Genomic DNA, 20051 nt, shown 5'->3' with positions numbered 1-20051 from the left:
GGGGGGGTTGTTTATTTTTCCCTCAGAGAGCCATGCTCTGTTGTACAGATACAACAGCTTGGGACTGTCTGCTCTTAGCTCTCTAGTGCGTATTACATTGTTGTAGGCAGCATTTACAAGAAGGGATATGGTGCTAAATGAGACAAAAAGGACAATCCTCCACCCTTGCACAGTTCCTAACTCTGTTTGGAACTGTGGAATAGGATGCTGTGGACAGGAAGGAAATATACAGCTTCCATTCTTTCCTCTTTTCAGGCTAGGTAAATTCTTCCAGTTAGGCTAGTKTTTTTCAATTTCTGACTCAAATTTTTTCCTGAATCTGAATTATTCAAACCTCTTTGGGAAATGAAGCAAGGCCTGGGAAGAAAGGCAGAAGGSATAATACTGCCATTCAGCAAGTTCTCAGCTCTGCTCCAAGTCCTGAAACCAAGGAACTGATCCCTTCAAAGCTGGCTCTATTTCCGGTTCATTTTCTACCAAATYAGAGTGGTGTGGCAACCAGGAGAGACAACTAAACTGCACGCTGGCCTTTCCACTCTTCATCTTCCCACTTTTGTCCTACAAAGGAGCTGCAGAATAATACCATCAGAGACTAGGGGATCATCTTGCCTAATGTCACACACCTGCAGCAAAGATGTTTACACTGAGCCAGTCATATTGATCTCCATTCATAGTCAGCAAATAGAAATAAGCCCTTTAGGAGCGTGACTCATCTGACCTACTTTACACTCTACTGGAGGACRAGATTGAGTGCATTGTGCACTAGTGAACAGATTTCCAGTGGCTATAAAGCAGCTCAACTCACTAGCTCAGCTGGAATATCRTATCAAATGTCCACATTTACTTAGATGAATCCCACTGCGTGAGACTTACTTGGAGCTGGACTGAGCCTGTCCATAAACCACGTCCTGCTTGCTACTCATCATGGGCTGGGCATAGACCACATCTGCCTTGTTGCTGGAGGGACAGGAGAGGGCACGTGCTGGCATTTTTTTACTTGTCCTGGTAGTTCCTTGTTGGGTGCTACAGCTGCTGTAGATGCTCTGGCGGTTCAAGGTTGCCTTGTGCTCTGCCCGGCTCCCCACCTGACTCTTCCTCAGTGTGCCCCGGGGTGGTTCGCAGTAGAGATCAGGCTCACTCCGGCTGCTCTTGATGTTCTGCACAAAGCAGTAGTCGCTGCCAGCTCTGGTGGGGCTGCAGACAGCAGCCTTGCTGTAGTGTTTGCTACCCCAGCCCTCCATCTGACTGTATGAGCTGTAGCGTCTGTTCTCCGCATCCCGCTTCAGTGTCCCATTGTACAGCTGATCAATAAGAAAACAGGAAACAACAAAAAAAATTAGGAAAGGGCTGAACTGAGAATCAACACTGTCAAGCCCTACTCCATGTGTGGCTACCTAATTCCTATGTTTCGTCAGTATTTTTGTGGACCGGTCTCCCAACCCTTGCTGTATCAACCTGGAAGGAAGAGCAGTGCCAGCCTCGTTGTACAGAGACATTAAACCCCAGGCATCTCAGACAAACCTACACTATACTGAGATGACTAATTTTAGGCATCAACCTCATGAGGTGCTGAACTGCATCCTTCATATCTCATTCTTATCACTGGCCAATAAGCGCTTATGTGCAAAGCACAGAACAAACATTTATCTAGYAGCCATACAAATGTAGAGGAATTTTCATATGAAAGGTCATGTCACATCTCTTGCATCACARGTGATGTTGTCCCTTATGCCCTTCCAGCAGTGAATGTCCTTATTTTTAATTTCCTTATCCTCTTTTGTTCACCTTCCATGACAAATTCCTTAGAAAGGGAGAAAGGGGAAAGAAAACATGGTAAAAAGGGATTCTTGAATCCTATTGTGCTTAAGAAACCAGTRAAGGCAACAAATATCTGCTAATGAGCTACCAGGTGTGTATTATCAACTTATACAATGAGAAGTTCTGAGAACAATGGGGAATATGCTGTAAGAAATGACAATCACTAAGCCAGAAAAAAAACCATAAAAAACCTCCCAAAAAACCCCCAAAACAATGCTTTAGTCGAAGAAACAATGGCTTTATCTGCCCTGCTGCCTGTTCAGAATGACTTCACCACTTAACTTAASATATTCCAGATTTGCCCCAAGTACACCACAAATCAGAACTGGATCTGATATTCTTCTGCAATATTAAAACTTCTGGATGTCAATCCTGGCATTTGGAGGCCTGCATGGCTGTCTCCAGGTCAGAGATATGTCACTAAGRTGTGTACTCCAGAAAGGGAAAGAAAAGGCATTTTAATGCTGTTTGCCTCATGATATCAAGTTCTTCCACTTTTCTCCCCTGAGCACCCTGGCTATTAGATCTCTAAGACATTCATCAAACAGGCATTAAAAGAATCCAATAAAGACYGTGACACAGAACTTAGCTGTCTGCCTCATCTACCTTACGTTGTTTTGGGGAAGGTTTGCCCAGGAAAAGACCGTGGCATACAGGGTCTTTTCTCACCTAACTTTAGGCAGATGTACTTCAGATATCCTCTTTCTGTGCATGTCACCCGCAGGTCCATTAGGCTAGGAAAGAAAAGTCAACACTGGCACTTTATTATTTCCATGAAGGTTCAAGGCACAAGCCTGTGCCTGGTACTATGGACGTGTCCATGCCTGTGCTCTTCTGAACAAATCTGTGTTTTCTAATGAAGAAACACCATGTGACAGAATGGTATTCTCTAACACCATGTGATACAGAAATTACAGAAATTCTAATTACAGAATTAGATCCTCTGCAGGATCTCTCCATCTCCTGCTGCTGTCCCATTTCATCCCAGCCTTGAGCACAGTCAGTGTCATTTCTCTCTCTAACACTTTGCAGAATTGTCATTATGTTAATTAATTAAGCTAAATATTTCCATTAACTTCAGGAATGCAGTGAATCCTCTCTGCTGTTTCCCAGAGAGTTRCATAGGTGCGTAATGGCTGAAAACTTTTAGAACAGGTTATACATCAGGCATGCCRTCTGTATAAGAGGAATCACTTCAGTACAGCTACTCTGATACCCACATTGCTCTGTCACTTGAGCACAAGTCTGAAGTAACTTTGATACTTTCATTTGGCAAGTTTGCATCTTAACAGGTGAAATGCTGAAGGAGAGAACAGGAGGGCAGATCTCCTTTGCATTTACTCCAGAGTAAAGAAAAAAACGTTAGTACTGCAGAACAGCAGATAAGAAGTTTGCTGCATATTGCAGAGTTCCTGGGAATTTGGAAAAATAATTTGTGATAAGAAAAGCAAGGACGAAGYACATGGGTAGGAGTAATGAGTCTTGGTGGCTCCCCTAACAGTGGAGCAGGTCCATAAAAATTTCCAGGATGGCCATGCTGCTGAGGCATTCTCTCCATCCTGGTTTTGCTTTGGCTACAGCAAAATTRACTGTCTCAGCAACTGCAAAATGTCCTTCCATTGAAGCCATGATCACTGTGAATGACTGTCTTCCTAAAGGTAAAATGATACTCATTAGCTCTACTACTTGCAGGTGGCAGTCAGAGATCCTAAGGACTGTAGAGGAAGGAGAGCATGGGAAAAGGCTGTAGAAGGAAGGTCCTGTGTAGCCTTTGCTGTCCCATGGTGAGCTGAGCATGGAACTTGGTCTCAGAGGACTGGCTAAAGGACAGGCAGTAGTTTGCCAGATGTTAGCCCTGTTGGGTTTTTTTATGAGTCAGTATAAGCTAGGGTGATTTCGTAGGGTTGTCAGAAGCCTGGCAGAGAGTGGAGCCCCTGGGCATTTACTGAAACCAATTCAGCTTACCATGGAAGAGCTAGCTTACTACATACCTAAAGCTCTTGTTTGTTTTTCAGTGTACTCACAGCAGATCTCTGGCAACAGAATGGGCAAGGAAAGGTGTGAATGTGACTGTRTTTATAGGTGGGAATTATAAATTCTGTATTTCCTGCTGTGTTTTATAATGACATATAGCATTATTCTCCTTCCTGCCAGCCCTGAGAAGGGCGAGAAAAGCGACCGCCTATTTGGAAAGACTCCTTTCTGCAACACAGGGAGCCCTGAGCTGCAAGTCAGTGCAGGTCCCAGCAGGGTGTGGAAGCCTTTTGCAAACTCATGGGAAAATAGTTCCCGTGTGATGTGAAGCTCATTACCAAAGTCAGTGCATGATTTTTATTGCTGATGCTACTAGATGCTTGACTGAGCCCATTTTAATCTCTTTCAAGTGGCACGGACCTAATTGGTATCTTAGGACTCTTTTTGCAGCAAGAGCCTGATTCAAAGCCTCTCCAAATCGATGAGGAGTCTGCTGCCAGCTTCAGTGGATTTCAAATCTGCTTGGCAAATAATTTCTATGAATCTTCTCACTGATTGCTGAACTGATTGCTTCTTGATCTCAGAAAAGCGCCGTGTCCAAGTGCACAACTTCGTCAAACTAACATTTATGTCCCCATTTCAGATATTTAGCCAGCTAAGTCACAGACTTGTGCTCATAATAATAGTGCAAACACGATGAAGGGAGTGGTGTTCCCTCTTTTGGCATCTCTTTATCCAATGCAGCAGTCAGTGAGATAGGAAGTGCAGCAAAGAAGAACCAACATATTTTACCATCTAGAGAAGAGATGTCATCTGTGAAGGTGCTGTTATTAAATAGTCTATCTTACAAAGAGCCACTTGACAACAGTCTCATAWTTTTTGCTGATTCCATTACATGTCTAGAACAAGCTCTTCCTATGCAGAATGGCATTAGTAAAAGAAAGTAATCGATCTTTCTTTTTCAGATCTTATAAACCACCCAGATTTCCTAATGACCTGAACTGCATCTCCCCACTGCTTGTGGGTGTTTGCACAGGGAAGGCRCACACCTCCTCTTTTTAGAATTGTGGAGAAATTCTGGAAAGGATAAGGAATTCCCTCAGAGCAGGGTAAAGACAGAAATCAGCAATTCCTTCTGCACTGTGAGTTCTGRAAGTTATTTTAGAAGGGCACAGGCTCTTCTCCCTGAAGGACCTCAGTGGCCGTGGGCAGTTTTATAAGTCAGCCAGATGTCACCATGCGCTTCCAGGACACAGGATGATGCTCATGTGCTATTGCATGATGCGAGCATCTGAATTTCTCCCTGCTGTGAAACAGGCTTGTATGTTTTAGACCAATCCTTGAGAGCTGTTCGTTCATATTAAAACAAGAAGGGGAGGCACAGAGGAAAGGCAGCAAAGATAAGTACACAGACAGCACACAGGTGCTCTTATGAAGACTTGATTTTTTTGTCGCTGGCACCAACAAAGACCCGCCTTTAAATTAATAAGCATTTGGAGATCACCAGTTATCAGCCTGAAATAAAAGGCTATTTTAGAATCATTAATTAGAACAAGCAGCATTCATACAAAATGGGTAAATAAATATCTTTAACTTCATATTTCAATTGAAAAGAAAATGGTACTAGAGCAAAAGACATGATCACAGTATTTCAGTCATTGATAATGAATCCTTCTTTGGTGCTTTTCTTCCATAACCCCTTTGTTTAACAAAAAAAGCCACTGGTCTCTTCCTGCTTTCCAGATAAAGAAACTGAAGCATAAAGCAAGTTGCTGATTGCCTGGCACACCAGAACCAGAAATCCCATTCACATCTCAGGACTGCCTTTCCAGGTCAGAGGCCCTCCCAGATAACTGGGTGTTTCTGACTCCTGCATCTAAGAAAGCGATCAGTTTGTTACTTAGCTCTAATTTTTTCCCTTGCAATTTGTTTGTTTCTAGAGCAGCAGACAGAGAGAAGTGAAGGACTCCGTATAAACACGTCAAAAGCCGGTTTCTCCCAGGCTGGAGGGCAAAGCACAGGCAATGCAATATGACAGCGTCCCACCCAGAGTGATGGGTGGGGAAAACTCTTGAAGCTACTTGCGAAATGCTTTAGCTACTGCCTGTTACTTGCTCCAYTGCATGGAGAAAAATTGCAGAACCAGCAAATATATTGTTTATCCATTTCTGAAATGCTCTTTCCCACCTCTCCTGGATGCTGCCTTTCTGTATGATTTTCATCTGATCCTTTAAGCAKCTGAGATTTAGGTCTTGATGTTTGTTCTGTCAAGGGAGGGTAATATCCAACGTGTAATAGCCAAAGCATAAAGACTCTTTTAAAATCTCACAGGGAGACCTGGGTCTGAACAACCAACGCAGTGCAATGWCTGTAAATCCTTTTGTTCTTTAATAAGACTGTTCAACACATTCTTCTTTTTTTTTTTTTATTTCAATGTGTCATTACAGTAAATCACTAACTTTATCCTGAAGTCCTTACAGAACAAAGCTCCCATTTAAACTGAAAGATATTTGTCTACAGAGGCAACAACAGCCAGGGAATAAGAGAGAGCATTCCTATCTGTTYGAAGAGTACTGAGCTGCAGGCAGGCATATCTACCTGTGAATTCCCCCCATGCAGATAATGAATTTGGGAAAAAAAGCTCTGCAACTKGTTCCCACAGAGAAAAATTGTTTAGGAATCTACATACGGTCTCTACAACATRGGGAACACCAAAGGGCATATATTTCATTTGTGTCAAAATGGACACAATTGCTCCAGAAGCCTGGCTGGGTGGGTCCATGCAGCACTGAGGCTGAGAACCCAGGTGCAATGACTGAAGAAAGCAATGATGAGTGCTAGTGACCTGGTAGCCAGCAGTCTCCTACTATTATTTGTGTCAGGATCCAACTCGGTTACTGCCTCAATAGCAGCAATATCAGACATGCCAAATATTCCTTGGCCTGGGAGCGGAACTGCTCCTGGAAACCTTACTTGCAAAAGCTACAAGCTCACAAGCTGAGTAAGCTCTGTGGGGAGAAAGATCTGCTCAAGAGGTTGGAAGCAGAATGTCTTAATGTCACAGATGAACCTACTTTCCTACTGATGCACAACCAGCACAAGGAAGGCCTGGTCTCTCCTCATTCTGGGCAGTGCCTGGGGGAACAAGCTGACACTTCCACCCAGACCATTTATAYAGATTTCCTTTGTGCTGAAGCTGTGGCATGTAGGGGACTGTCATGCTTTGGCACCTTGTCCTGATACTCCACCATCCAGACAGCGCTGAGGCACCCATGAGACCTGGGACCTTCCCCACACACCCMGATTCTCTAGTAGGGATGGTGGCTAAATCTGCCAAACCACCAGACCCAGGCATAAAGCAAATTTGTTGCAGGTGGGACAAAAAGCTTCAGAACATCTGCTCTACTCCCAGTATCATAGAATCATAGAATCAGTAAGGTTGGAAGGGACCTCTGGAGATCATCTAGTCCAACCTCCCTGCTCAGCAGGGTCACCTAGAGCATGTTAGACAGGGTTGCATCCAGGCAGGCCTTGAATATCTCCAGAGAAGGAGACTCCACAACCTCTCTGGGCAACCTGTTCCAGTGCTCCGTCACTCTCACAGGGAAGAAWTTCCCCCTCACGTTCAGGCGGAACTTCCTGTGGTTCRATTTCTGCCCRTTGCCTCTTGTCCTGTCAYATGGGACAACTGAAAAGAGTTTGTCTCCGTCCCCTTGACACCCTCCCTTCAGGTACTTAYAGACATTGRTAAGATCCCCCCTCAGTCTTCTCTTCCTCYGTATGCTTCCTGCCTCTCCTTGATGTTCTCCGCCTTGGCCTTTGACTACATCGTTACATGACTACACTGTGGTCCAGTGGCTCTGAGCCTGGTGCTGAATAGATACGCCAATGCACTGGGCAGGGGGGAGGTTGGAGCCAAGGGTGTGGTTCATGCTGAAACCTCTCCTGCCACAACTGCCCTGCTCTGGATACCCAGTTTAGATCACTTAAAGCTTCCTCAAGTTTATCTGTATGAACTGTKGTCATCACGTTCACCTCAGATATTGCTCAGGCCTTCACATCAGGACACAGCATAACAAATTCCTGGTGGTCTGATGACTTTGGGAACTAGTCACTACTTATAATTCACGCATATGTCAGCATGGGGATAAATGTTGCAGAAGTCTTCTAGGCTCAACAGTACCTGACTGAAACTAGCCKTGAAAGATCACTTAACACAGAGAGGCTTGTCATCACTAATGTGGTAGCCTCCCATTACTGCCTCTTGCTAAGGTCACTATGCAAATGGGACTGGGGATGTCATCCCTGAAGGGTAAGTCAATCTCTGTCACATGAGCGAAGAAACGATGCAGATGCACCAAACAATGGGGGCTAACTGCTGGGGGGTAGAGTGCCTGCTCCTGGAGTAAACATGTTGATTTCAGTGTTACTTAAACAGGTAATAAGTAGTTACTCATTATAATCCTAGTTACGGTGATGTTACTAACAAGGCACTCCATGATCGAAGTAATCAGAAAGATGTTTTTAATAATGAGTAAATCAAAGGTTTTAGCCAGGAGTGTTGACAATACATTTATTAACAAACTCTTCCCTCCAGATCTATTTTTTTTAATAGATATACTCTAATATTTCATCACCAGCATCTCATGAGGTAAGGGAGAAAACTCAGAAGTAAAAACTTCCGATTTCCAGGAGGACACAAGACCAGACAAAAGGRAAAAGTCAGGAATAATAGTTTCTTGGTGAAGGTGAATGGTGAAGCAGGATAGGAAATATAGCTTCTTGCTAAAAAAGATGTAATTTAGAGTCACAATCCAAGGTAATGCACTGATCAAAAGTGTCTATTGGGACTTTTCAGAAACAGCATAAGGCAASAAATGGAGCAATTTTGTCCTCAAAAATAGACTTTTTTGTTTTTCCCTTCCATGTCCTACAAAGCTTGGAGTTACAAATGCAGACACATTTTTAARATGTCTAGAACCTGCATGGATTTCRGATAAGCCTATAGACAAAGCTTAAAGTTAACTGAAGCTGAAAGYTAGTAGTGGTGGATGTTTGTAAACCTTCAATACTTCTTTGGAAGAAGCAAAATGGAGGAGGTTTCTCAGTGTGGTTGGGGAATATGATGTCTGTGAAGCTTGTTAAGCAGATTTAGGYTTGAGGTTCTATGTTCCAATGTGCCAATGGCACTTGGGGCTCATCACCCCAGCTGCAGCCATCCATCTGTTAGGTGTTTGCTCCAGTCGAGTTATCAGTGGAAGGAGATAGGCATCCAGAGGGTCTGATTCATCCTGACCTGACAGATCTCCAAGATAGGGGAGATGAATCACCTCCTGGTACTTCTCTCTTTGTTGGCTATGGGAGGAGCCTAGACAACCTCTTAAGACTAAATGGCAGATTTTCAGATAGACAGAGTTGGGTAAGATTAATTTTACTGCAAATTGGCAGTGAATCCCAGTCCCTTTTTCTAAAGTAGCCCAAGTCCTGAAGATTATTACCAAAACAAGACATTTAGGTTTGATCAGTAAATGTACAAGAACTCTTCAGGGAAAAGCCATGGGCTGCGTAAGTCAATGGTGAACCAGAACTGACCGAACTGGCATGTGCACTGACCTCTGTGTCTAGTAGACGCTCTGATCTTCATAATCATCTTGTGAGCCATTCCCCAAAACACCAWCCTCAGTGCTGGACTGAAATCTCCAGCAGTGAGTTGGCATTTCTACCTACCCAACATTTGTYCAACTGTCACAGTAATTGGGAAGAAGATTAGGAATTAACATAAGGAAAAAAAAACACTCCAGACACCAGCAGCACTGTCTGCAGTGTCATGTTGCCAGTACTGTAGCATGAGCTGGGACTTATCTTCCTCCCTGCTGAAGTAAAATAGCTAGAATGTTAGGTAAATAGCTAGAATATTAAGTAAAATAGCTAGGAATTGCTCTAACAGAGCCATCTTAGACAAAGCATAACAAACTGCTTTCAGAAGGCACAATAAAGAAGTGACAATAAATCATCAAAAAAAAAAACACAGTTCTTTTACTCATGAAGCACTTGACAGTAACAGAAATGTTGGAGAGATCTGTGGCATCCACCTAATGGTGGCTCCACCTTAGGAGGAGTCAGCTGCAATTTGCTCATGGACAGGAAAATACTGAGAAGCCTCCCTGCCTGCTGACTCTTCTCAGACCCTTCTGCAGGGGTCCATCTCTGCCTTAGTGATAGTGACAGGATATTTGGCTAAATGGACCTTTGCTCTGACCCACCACATCAAGCAGAAACATCACTGCCTAGGATTTAACCAAATCAACAAGGTACAGTGAAACAAGCCGATAGACAGACTGCAGAGAAAAATTTCAAAGACATGCCAGTGCTTCTAGTCCTTCCTACTGAAAATGCCAGAGGTAGGAAGCTAATATAGCAATGCAAACCTATCAAGTGACATGATTGCTGCCTTGAAGCAAGCATGCTACACAGTGGCCATTAAGAAAGACAACAAACAAATCTTTCTGTAGCTGAGGAGYGCTGGTGCTATAAACAGGGAGAGGAGTTGGCAGCTAACAGGAAAAGCATCYGTCCTGACTGTGCTTGAAGCACCTTTCCTGGTTCAAACCTTTGATAGTTGAAAGAACAACTGCTTTACAGCCCCTAAAGATAGTCAGAGTGGTTGAAAGGAGCCTTTTCTTTTTCCCATATTAAAATCTCAGATCTATGAGTTCTTCTTTCTACACTGCATCTGGTGGAGACTAAGAAAGAACGTTATACAGGCCCAAGGTGGAGAGAGAACACAAAGACAAGTTGCCTCAACAGACATTGGAGTAGTTTGGAGAACCGGTGATTCTCAATGCACTGAAAGTCTGTCATGAAGGACAAGACCAGGACCTCTGTGGGATGCATAAGCTCAGACTGTGAAAAGACAAGCACAGTCTTACTCATGTTTTTTCTGACAATCTGTAACATTTCTTTAGAAATCACCATGGGAGAAGTGGAGCACATTTTTTCCAAGCTCAGAGAACATCATAAAAGAGTCAGCATTAGCATTTAGACTTGGAACAGCAATACAGTTATAAGGCAAATCCCCTGATCATCCCCACTGAACCACATCAGTGTTGCAGACATAGCAGTTTTGCTGCATGTGAGCAGATTCCTTTCGGAGGAAATAAAACTGGAAACTGTTTCAAGTGGGCRACGGACATGCAACCTTTAACCGAGATGTAAGAATCTGAACCCATGACTGATGTTTCAGATAGCTTCAAATCTTTTGTGTTGTGGAGATGTTTAGTCCAGTAGATCAAACTGTTTCTTGTCCACAGTAATATCCTCAACTACATMCACTGTAGATATAGGGTCTTCAGTGCTGGTTGCTGTGATCTACTGTTCTTCTCCTATTGCACTGAACTGCTGGCTAAAATAGACATAGCTATGGATAATCTCTTTCACTCATGTTTCCAAAGTGCTATTAGCTTACTACATGACTTCTCCTGCTGGAGGGTGCTTTCTGTATACATTACCTCAAGAGGATGCCACAGTTTCCAGATAAAAGAACATCTTACCGGATACCCCCAGCTGCTGTTTCCTGYTTGGGTTTTGGCATAATAGCTGCCCCGGGATGTCCCATAGCCATAACCATCAGCTAGACCATCGTACATGGAACCTGTAAATACAAAAAACTGTCAGTAGGAGAAAGTGGATGCAGCAAGTGCCCCTGTAGAGCATAAAGCTATTTTTCTCCAGTGAGTCTAGGTCATTTCTACTTGTTACTGGAGAATAATGGAGTTAGAAAACTTAACAGGAACACAGWAAAGAAAATTTGTGAGTCTACCTTTGCCATTGCAGGCAACTCATAGAAGATGTTTATTCCAGAAGGGCTCTTAGAAACTTTAGCTCACAAATGGAATGACAGCCTAAGGTCTTCAGCACAAAAGACCAAGTGCCACAAAAGCTAAAAGGGACAAGAGCAGACAAGATCAAAGGCATGGCCAATATCTTAKGTCTTTGCTACATGAGAGGAACGAGATGACATTCTGTACTATACACCTAGAACTCACCTTTCTTATTCTGAGTTGAAGGTAAATAAAATTTGCCCTTTCTTTGAAGGTAAAACCCACAAGCAGACCTCTTGCCAATCTGACTAGAGAGAAACTGGTTTCATGATCTGAAAGTTAATAATCATATCAACACAAGTTTTATGATTAAGCTTTGATAAATTCAACAAATTGTAAATAACAAACGTGATCAGTACATGATGATCAAGTCTGTTTAACACATGGGGATCTAAATGAGTCAGATACTTAAAATCTAATACCAYTGGCTTAAATATCCATTTCTGGTCTTTAAAAGAGCATTCTGTGTTTATAATCCTTTTTCTGAAAAGTATTAAGTTCGATCATTATTTATGGAGACCTAGGAAGATGTGTGAGACTAGATGTCAGGTATGTCTTCCAAAGACGCAAATTTCTTGGATCAGAAGGAACTAACCTGCCATTACTATTTCTCMGGGTTTTATTTAGAGGGTTTGGACCTAACTGTCCCAGCCCTATCAAAATCTCTTCTGGATGACTCTTTCCAGAAGGTCTTGGGAGTGCAATCTTTGGAACCTTCCTGAAAATATTTTACTGAGGGCTGCACTCAACATTACATGCAAAAATGAAGAGACTCATTCTTTTTCCAAGCAGGAATTCCATTAGCACTCTTCAGATGATCCAAAAGGGTTTAAGATCATTTAAATTTCGTTTTCAGGATTGCTTAGTGATTGTGGATTCCAAGTCCCGTTATGAGGAAGTGCAAACCYCACACTCCAATTAACTTCCAGGAGAAGCTCTGAGTATTTAACAACCTAAAAAATCAGGAGTTACCTGTCTTAAGTTATGCACCTAAACTGGAGGGTAATGTCAGAAATATCCTAATCTCTTTGACTGTTTGATAAGACTCATCTCTTAGATAAACTGGATAAGTTCTGCCACAAAGGCCTGAAGCCACTCAGGTTTTCTACAGACACTGATTCTTGGAATATATCTAATTTATTGCCTTGCCTTAGGCATCCAGRACCTGTTATGTCGATTTGATGTGTGGCTAAAATTCTTGCGTTTTCTCGGGAAGATCATTCCCCTAGATATAGTATAAATAATAAKATTTGCTTTCTATTGTCAACAAGAGAGGAACAACACTGTGTAGAAGACAGCATCTGAGGAATGTCACTGAACCCAGAAGAAGCAACAGCAGAAAACCATAGGAGTTCAGTTTCCATAAACTCCATAAACTTAGTGAGCATTATTTCAAGATTCCTATTAATATCTCTCCAGCTCTTATTAGTTCATATGTATTAAGCTGCACAAGATTTGCCCAAATGGGTAACAGAAATGGCCAGAGACACCAGAATGAAGGTAATATATAGCTGCATCCTTCACTTAGTGCTTCCCCACTCTAAGATTTCCCCTTTGGGGCAGATCATGACATTAGTGCTGGACTTGAGGAGAAGCAAGACAGGGCTTGAAATGATAGTTTTGGCTCAGGTGTTTCATCAGATGACAGAGTTATCCAATAAAACTAGCTCTGAGTGCAAAGATAAAAGAATCTTATGATATTCATTTCCTGAGAATTACTTGTTTTTATTGGTCTCTTGTTCTGTGAGAACATCAAATAACTGAAGTTTGAAGCATCTGTGAGCATTTTCCTGACAGACTGTTTGAGAGTTTAGCAGCTCCCTTTAATACTTGCATTTCTCAGCATGACTCACAGGCTCATTGGATTGATTTTCCTTCTCCCTTTTCCCTCTCAGGGGAAACACACAGATCAGGGACAGTGCTGTTCCTACTAAGCATAGCACTAAAGAATTCTGGATTGAGCCAGCAGACATTAAAAAAAAAAGCCTTTTTAGTCACACTTCTTATTCTCTTGAATAAATGCACCATCAGATGGCCAAATTCAAGAAATTAGGCAGTTCATACAGTATTATGTTCTTCAGTTGCTGAACAGTTGCTTTCATTACCAAGAATTTATATAGGCTCACATGTTCAAGGCATTTTAAAGCCACCCTGCTGGTTGGAGAAGGTGCTTCTCCTGCCTCCACGAAAGTGTGATTTATTGTTTGGAGAGCTCAGTCTGACAGCCAGGAAGAACCTGTGGATCTTCTGATGGAGGTGGCTAATGAAAATATCAGATTTGTATTGACCTGTAATTTTACACTTCTCTGCCTGACTTATCCTGAAAGGCAGCTTCGATCTGTATAATCAGCCCTAGAGGAGAGGAAGGATATTGCTGTCTTCAACCAGCTCAGACATAAAGAGCACACAAGCTGGCTACAGATACTGAGAACCTGGGAAAAAAATAGACTATCACCTTAAAAAACATTTTGCAGGGGTGGAAATGCTCTCTGGGGGACATGCCTCCTTGGTGCTGATTCCTAACTGTGTCTTCATGGRTTGGTCCTATCTGCTAGTGTCCAGCAGCTGAGCAGCAATTTGGATCTCTAAAGTGTCCACCTACAGTTGGTTAAGCCAAGAGCCGATTTAAACCATCGTGTTTTTAGTGTTAAGCGATGGGATGGGGCAGGAAAAACATTGATGCAAATCACTCAGTTGAAGCACAGCCTCTCAGCTATCATGGCTGTGGGTAGAAAATACCCCTGAGAGCTGACTAGGCTCTGGCTGGGCTGTYGTAGAAACCCTTCTCTTCCACACTCAAATTGTTATGCCCCCGTGGCACTTCCTTGAAAACTTAATAAGTCTAGGTCAGCGAGACAGTTCATAGAGTAAAGACTACCTGCAACAGGTAAGGATTGCAGGATCTTGCACTTAATCGCTGTAAGCACCACTGCATGCTTGCCTTGTCCTCATCTTCCTCTCCTTAGTTATTACTGACCATTGCAGAGCAAACCGAGCCTTTGGTCTAACCCAATTTACTTGCAGTATGTGTTCCTTTTGATGAGTTATTTAGATCCTTTAAAGGCAGCTTTACGCTCCTAAAAGCTAAGATGCTCATGGGGAGGAGGAGAACTGTGTTAGCAGAGTCGTTTTTCAAGAACAACAGTAGAAGACTTCAGCTGGACACATAAAGCTAACAGGCAGTTTGTGGCAATGGATAACTATTATTAATCCGTGGCAGGGAAAGGCAAGACAGTGGTAGCGCAAGCTAGACAAGTTACATAATAAACTATGCACAACTTTAAAACAATGAGGATGATTAAACATAGGAAAGAAGTGGTAAGAGAAGAAGGCCTGTGGGAAGCATGAAGCAAAGCCTGGATGCCTCCAAGGAGAGAAGTGTTAGTCAAATCTCAGAAGCTGAGATTCACTCAGGATTCATYCAGGAAGTGCATTTTGGGGTTCTGAACTATGAGCTAAAGGGTTTCTGCTTCTGTAAACAATACTCTGAAAAGCAAGTTTGGTGGAAGAATGGATCACTGAATCATCTCATGTAGAGGGAAGGTTATGGAAGTCTTCMAACCACTCGCTTTCTTCAAAGTCTTCTCTTCCCTCAACTCTAAGGAATTAGAGCTAGGTGGGACTTCACTCATTTCAGCAGCAGCCAACACAGTAAACCTCTATATCACAACTCAGCTGCAAGACATTTGGACACAACACTCCTACGTTCAGGCTTCCTAAGATCTTTGCTCCCTGGTATATCTCGCTGGCCAGTGATGAGACAGTGTCAAAACTTTTCTTTAGCCAAAGGACTTTGTAGATATCATTGTTAGCTAGTATGTGTTTGTTCAGCTTGGCCTGGCCTTTTCTCCTGACATGCCAGAGAAATTCTTTTTCTTTGAGATACATGTTACTCACAGATCAGATGGAGCTATTCAGTTAGCTGTTCACATTGTGAGAAGTGATGACCCTGGGACAGATCTCACAGACCTGAAACTCAAGTGCTCTACAGCCATCCTTGGAAACACACATGGTTGCTGTGCTGAGAAAAGGCCTCTTAGTCAGTGAAGGATTGTGCTCCTTGCAGTTGGTTTCCACTCATTGCCCTACCCCCGTGCACATCAGTTCAATCTCAGAAGGATCACCTTGCCCTTCTGAGGAAGTATCAATGCTCTGTGGCTTGTACACAACTCTCGGAGACACTAGATCATCAGCCAGGGCTTAGGCATTGGCCTTCAGTCCTTAATGTGCTGGATTGCAATTAACCAACTAATTTTATKTAGACATCAATAGCAGGACATTGAAAGATGTCTGCTGCCCTCTAAAGAAACTCCAGTTATGGGACATGTTAATTCCTTCCCTGCTACATGTAAGCTTGGTATATGTCCGTGCTCCCCATCTCACATAGACAGGTAAATACATTCCTGAAGCTGGCCAAAGCTCTGCTGTGCATTTCAGTTCCTGTCCAAACTATATAACAAAACACAGCGACAGCTGAACCTAGACCGATACCTAACCAGGCACATGTGGGAAGCTTTCTGAATCCAGAAGGAAYAATGCACTGGGACGTTTCTCAAGGGGCTTTGCACATTTCCCAGCTTGTGCTGCCTTTGAGGCRTGTCTCTGAGAAATCATGCAGGGATACATGTAACTAACATTGGAGGAGCATTGAAAGAGGTAGACATATAGCTCTAATAGTCCCTTGTAACCTGTCTGTAGGAAACATGACTGCTTCTCACTAGGTGTGCTCAGATTATTTTTGGAACAGTCCCTTGAAAGTCCAAGCTGACCATCTCAGTTTCCAACCCAGGAGAAAAGCTGAAGAATAAATGAGGATTTCTTGCCTTTTTGGAAGTCCATCCCGCACTCCACTAAGAGAGCAGCCATGGGAGCAAAACAGCCTGTCCATGGCATAAGTGTGTGATCAGGAAGGCAGGCATCAGGGATCTCTGTGTTGGCCAGGGTCCCTGCTGTGGGAATGGGAAGTTTCTGCCGTATGTTTGGAGGCAGCAGCTGGGAGCTGAATATGACTCAGCTTACCTAGGACATAGAAACTGGAGCTGTACATTTCCAGGCAATTCCCAGATAGTCCCAAAAGTCTAGGGGAGGAGTTTAACTTAGCCTTGTCAAGCAGAGAGGCAGCTGGGGAATTTGGTCTCCCTCACTTCCTCCTCAAGAGGTTTAATTTGGACTTCGCTCCAGAGGGAATATTCCCTTCAGCAATCCCCCTCTGTCTCTCTCCCTTCCTGCTACAGGCATCAGCAAAAAACATCTATCTGCCTGCTTCCCCTTGAAATAAAACTCTGCCGGAAAGGGAGGCCAGCACTGGCCCAATCCTCARCTAGAGCTTCTCTTAGCATTCTAGTTTGTATTTTATTTTGCAGGTCTGTCACCATAATACTTTAAGCAATAAAACCTCCTGAGGTTTTAGGAGGAAATTTGCATTTCCCATTGCCTTCCATTTTGGCAGCAGAAAAGAGCTCCTTTCATCCATTTGTTCTCCACCCACCTCTTGGCGTCTGTGTCCACAAACAAGAAAAAACAAAAAAGTCAGAGATTTGTACCAACTGCTGCCCGTCACAGGTCACAGCACACGTGCCTTCTCCCACAAAGCTTTTCYATTCCCTCTGCCACAGCAGCTGCAATGTATATGGCCAGGAGGGCACCTGTGGCCCGTGGAGACCATCATCTTGATTCCTTCATCTAGCAGCATATTGCCACCCTGCACYTATCATCAAAACAGCTCAAAATATTTGGACTGTGATACCTTAACAGCACTGGATTCTGCCTAGTGATTCAGCCCTGGAAGATTGCCAGTAAGACATTGCAGAGTCAGGGCCACAGTCTCCCCAAATTTTCGGCAGAGATTGGCTTAGCTCATTTAGCCTGCCAGCAAACATTCCTCTACCTACTTCTCACTCCAGATGCAGCTGAAYGACCCAGACCCAGMCCCTGCCCCAGCCCCCCTCTCTCCTCCAAAACCCCAGGCTTTCTTCTTCCCAGTGAACTCGGCTGGGCGAACAAGCTCACTAACAATTGCTTGTGAATGCACCTCCAGGAGCCAAGGAGGTTTCGTGCTTGGCTGCAGTGACCTTCTGGTTTTGCAACTCCTGGCTGCATGGCTGGTGAAAGCTGGGATTTATCTCCAAAGCAGTTTTCTCCAGATGCAAGAAGGACAGGAATCAAAACATTTKCCAAGCCCTATCCTAAAGAGGGAAGATATTCCAGTAGGAAGCCTGAAAGCTCCTGGACTCAGATGACTGCTTGCTTTCTATGGCACAAATTCATTGCACAGCAGTGGACCAGCTGCCTGGATCCTCCCACCCCACTCTACTGATCTGCAAAACAGAGGAGGCTGTGAAACACCCCAYTGAACCACAACAAGAGGCCACAGCAAGAAATAGACTTTTCTAATCCTCTCTTACTTCTTTTCTGCAGCTTACACTGGGTTGTCCCTGAGACTCATCTGCCCACAAGCTTCTCTGCAATGCAGCCTGCAAATGGGGCCAACTTGGAGCCTCAGAGGGGAATCCTGAGTTGAGCTCAGTTTTGTGTCCCATGCATAGGCAGAGCTACCTGTCCTCCATCTGCAGCAACATTAAGGAGGTGACAAATGAGCCACAACTCTTTGCCAGCTCTTAGTTCCACAGCATGGTGGAAAAGTGCTGTTAGCCTTTGTTAGTCACAAAGGCAGAGGCATTCCTAGAGAAAGGAGTCACAAAGGCTAGGAAGGTACTCCAGCTTYAGAGTCAGGGAGCAAATGGCTGATAGCACCATACTGAAATGTCCAAGTGCCTCAGGGATGCAGATCAGTTCAGCCCCACTGTGCTCCTGGGAGATCTACATTCACTTTTCTCTTCGACCCTCATTGGGAAGGGAATCATTGCCTCCAACTCCACATCTTGTTCTAGCTCCTCCATCCAGTGCAAGAGACCTTGGCATTCCCAGCCAGAGTAACCCAGCAGGTAACAACAGATATAAATCAGTCTGTTCACTGCAAACCAAGCCCCAGAAAAGCAAGTAGCATTGAGCAGGAGGACCCCATAGCATCTGCTCTATTTCCACTGGGGGACCCCCTGCTGTCCGGCGCGCAGTGGGATTTTACCTCTGTTGGAGTGGCCCATGCTCGACGACACAGACGATTTCTGTTTCTGCCGTTTCACCGTCATCATCACTTGTTCTTGGACCCTCTGTTTTCCTGTGCCCTTAGTTTTCAGCTTGTGATCCGAGGGCAAGGCCAGCGTGGAGCTGGCCTGGTCTTGGAAACATTCATATGCCAGCGCTGTTTTCAGTGGAGAGTGAAGCATGGCTGCAAACAGACCGTGGGGCCGGGGGGAACAGGGGGCTGCACTTCACCTGACCGCACGCGACACAAGGCAACGGCAACACGTCTTGTTCTGGGCTTAATCTCCCAAATCCCTCCTTGCCATGCGTCCCCTGGCCGAGGACGTCTCCAGGCTCCTGCTTCTGGCTCAGCTCTTCAGCGTGTGAGCAGGCACACCCTCTGCCAGACTGGATATAGAGCCCTGCCTGCACACACCCACGTGCTCCCCGCCGGCTCGCTCACAGCCCCCGCGCTGCAGCTGCAGGGCACACAGCTCCTTCCTGCCCTGGTCCTAACTCTGCCTCCTCCAGCCAGTGCCGAAAAGGACAGACTGAGAAAACAGTGTCAGTTCTGGTGGGCAGAGGGGAAGGCTGGGAGGGGTGGGGGTTTGGAAGAGGGACCACTGTCCCCTTCACCATGATGGGCTCACAGACTGGGGAGTTGTGGGTCTTGGTAGGAAACAGTGCTCTTTTCAGGCAGCTGGAGGGCTGGAGCATCTCCCACCCAGCCTGCTCGTCTTGTGCTTTGTTATTTTCCTTAGTCTGAACTGGATYGAAATGGAGTTTCAGTGACAAGAGCCTGGGTATGCCTCTGTTAGTAAAACCCAGCTTGCACGTGAATGAGGACAAATGCTCCCCACATTGCTTGCGCTTGCCTGGGTGTCCGGGATCCATCCCCAGCCCTGCTGAGGTGCTCCCAGATCAAACTGTTTCAGCTCTCTGTTTGTGAAAGGCTTCCTCTGCCTGCAAAGTGKCATACCTGTGGAGCCAGGGACTGCACAGGACTGCCTGTGTAGCACCTAATCTTGGTCCCGRAGCAATCCCCTGGGCCCCGCTGACCACAGGATGTTGCTGTGTTCATAGTATCATGACCCCTTTCCCTTTGCAGGGCCAGCCCTATAACCAGGCTCTCCTCCATGGAGAAAATATCAGAAGTTACACACCAAGTTTTGAATTTGAGGAAAGAGGTTTCTCTCTGCCAAGCCACACCGCAGAAGGTGTTTTACAGTGAACCAGACACCTCAGTGCTGGTGTGACCAGTTTCTGCCAAGCTTTTGCCAAGCCACAGGAGGCTGA

General features: G+C 44.5%; 1 protein-coding gene across 1 annotated transcript in view; it reads right to left on the bottom strand.

The window, feature by feature from the left end:
- Nucleotides 1-18971, bottom strand: part of PKP1 (plakophilin 1) — a 41876-nt gene extending 22905 nt beyond the window's left edge. Inside the window, exons 1-3 of the mRNA XM_085307697.1 lie at nt 18757-18971; nt 11343-11443; nt 874-1301 (exon numbers count right to left, since the gene is read on the bottom strand). Of these exons, the coding sequence (XP_085163823.1) occupies nt 874-1301; nt 11343-11443; nt 18757-18958 (731 nt within the window). The 5' untranslated portion in view covers nt 18959-18971. The remainder of the gene's footprint in view (nt 1-873; nt 1302-11342; nt 11444-18756) is intronic.
- Nucleotides 18972-20051: the final 1080 nt, after the last annotated feature.

This window comes from Rhea americana, unplaced genomic scaffold (assembly GCF_003343005.1).
Source record: "Rhea americana isolate MKP2758 unplaced genomic scaffold, rheAme1 scaffold_261, whole genome shotgun sequence".
In the NCBI taxonomy this organism is placed as follows: domain Eukaryota; kingdom Metazoa; phylum Chordata; class Aves; order Rheiformes; family Rheidae; genus Rhea; species Rhea americana.
This window is presented reverse-complemented; position numbering and strand designations above follow the sequence as displayed.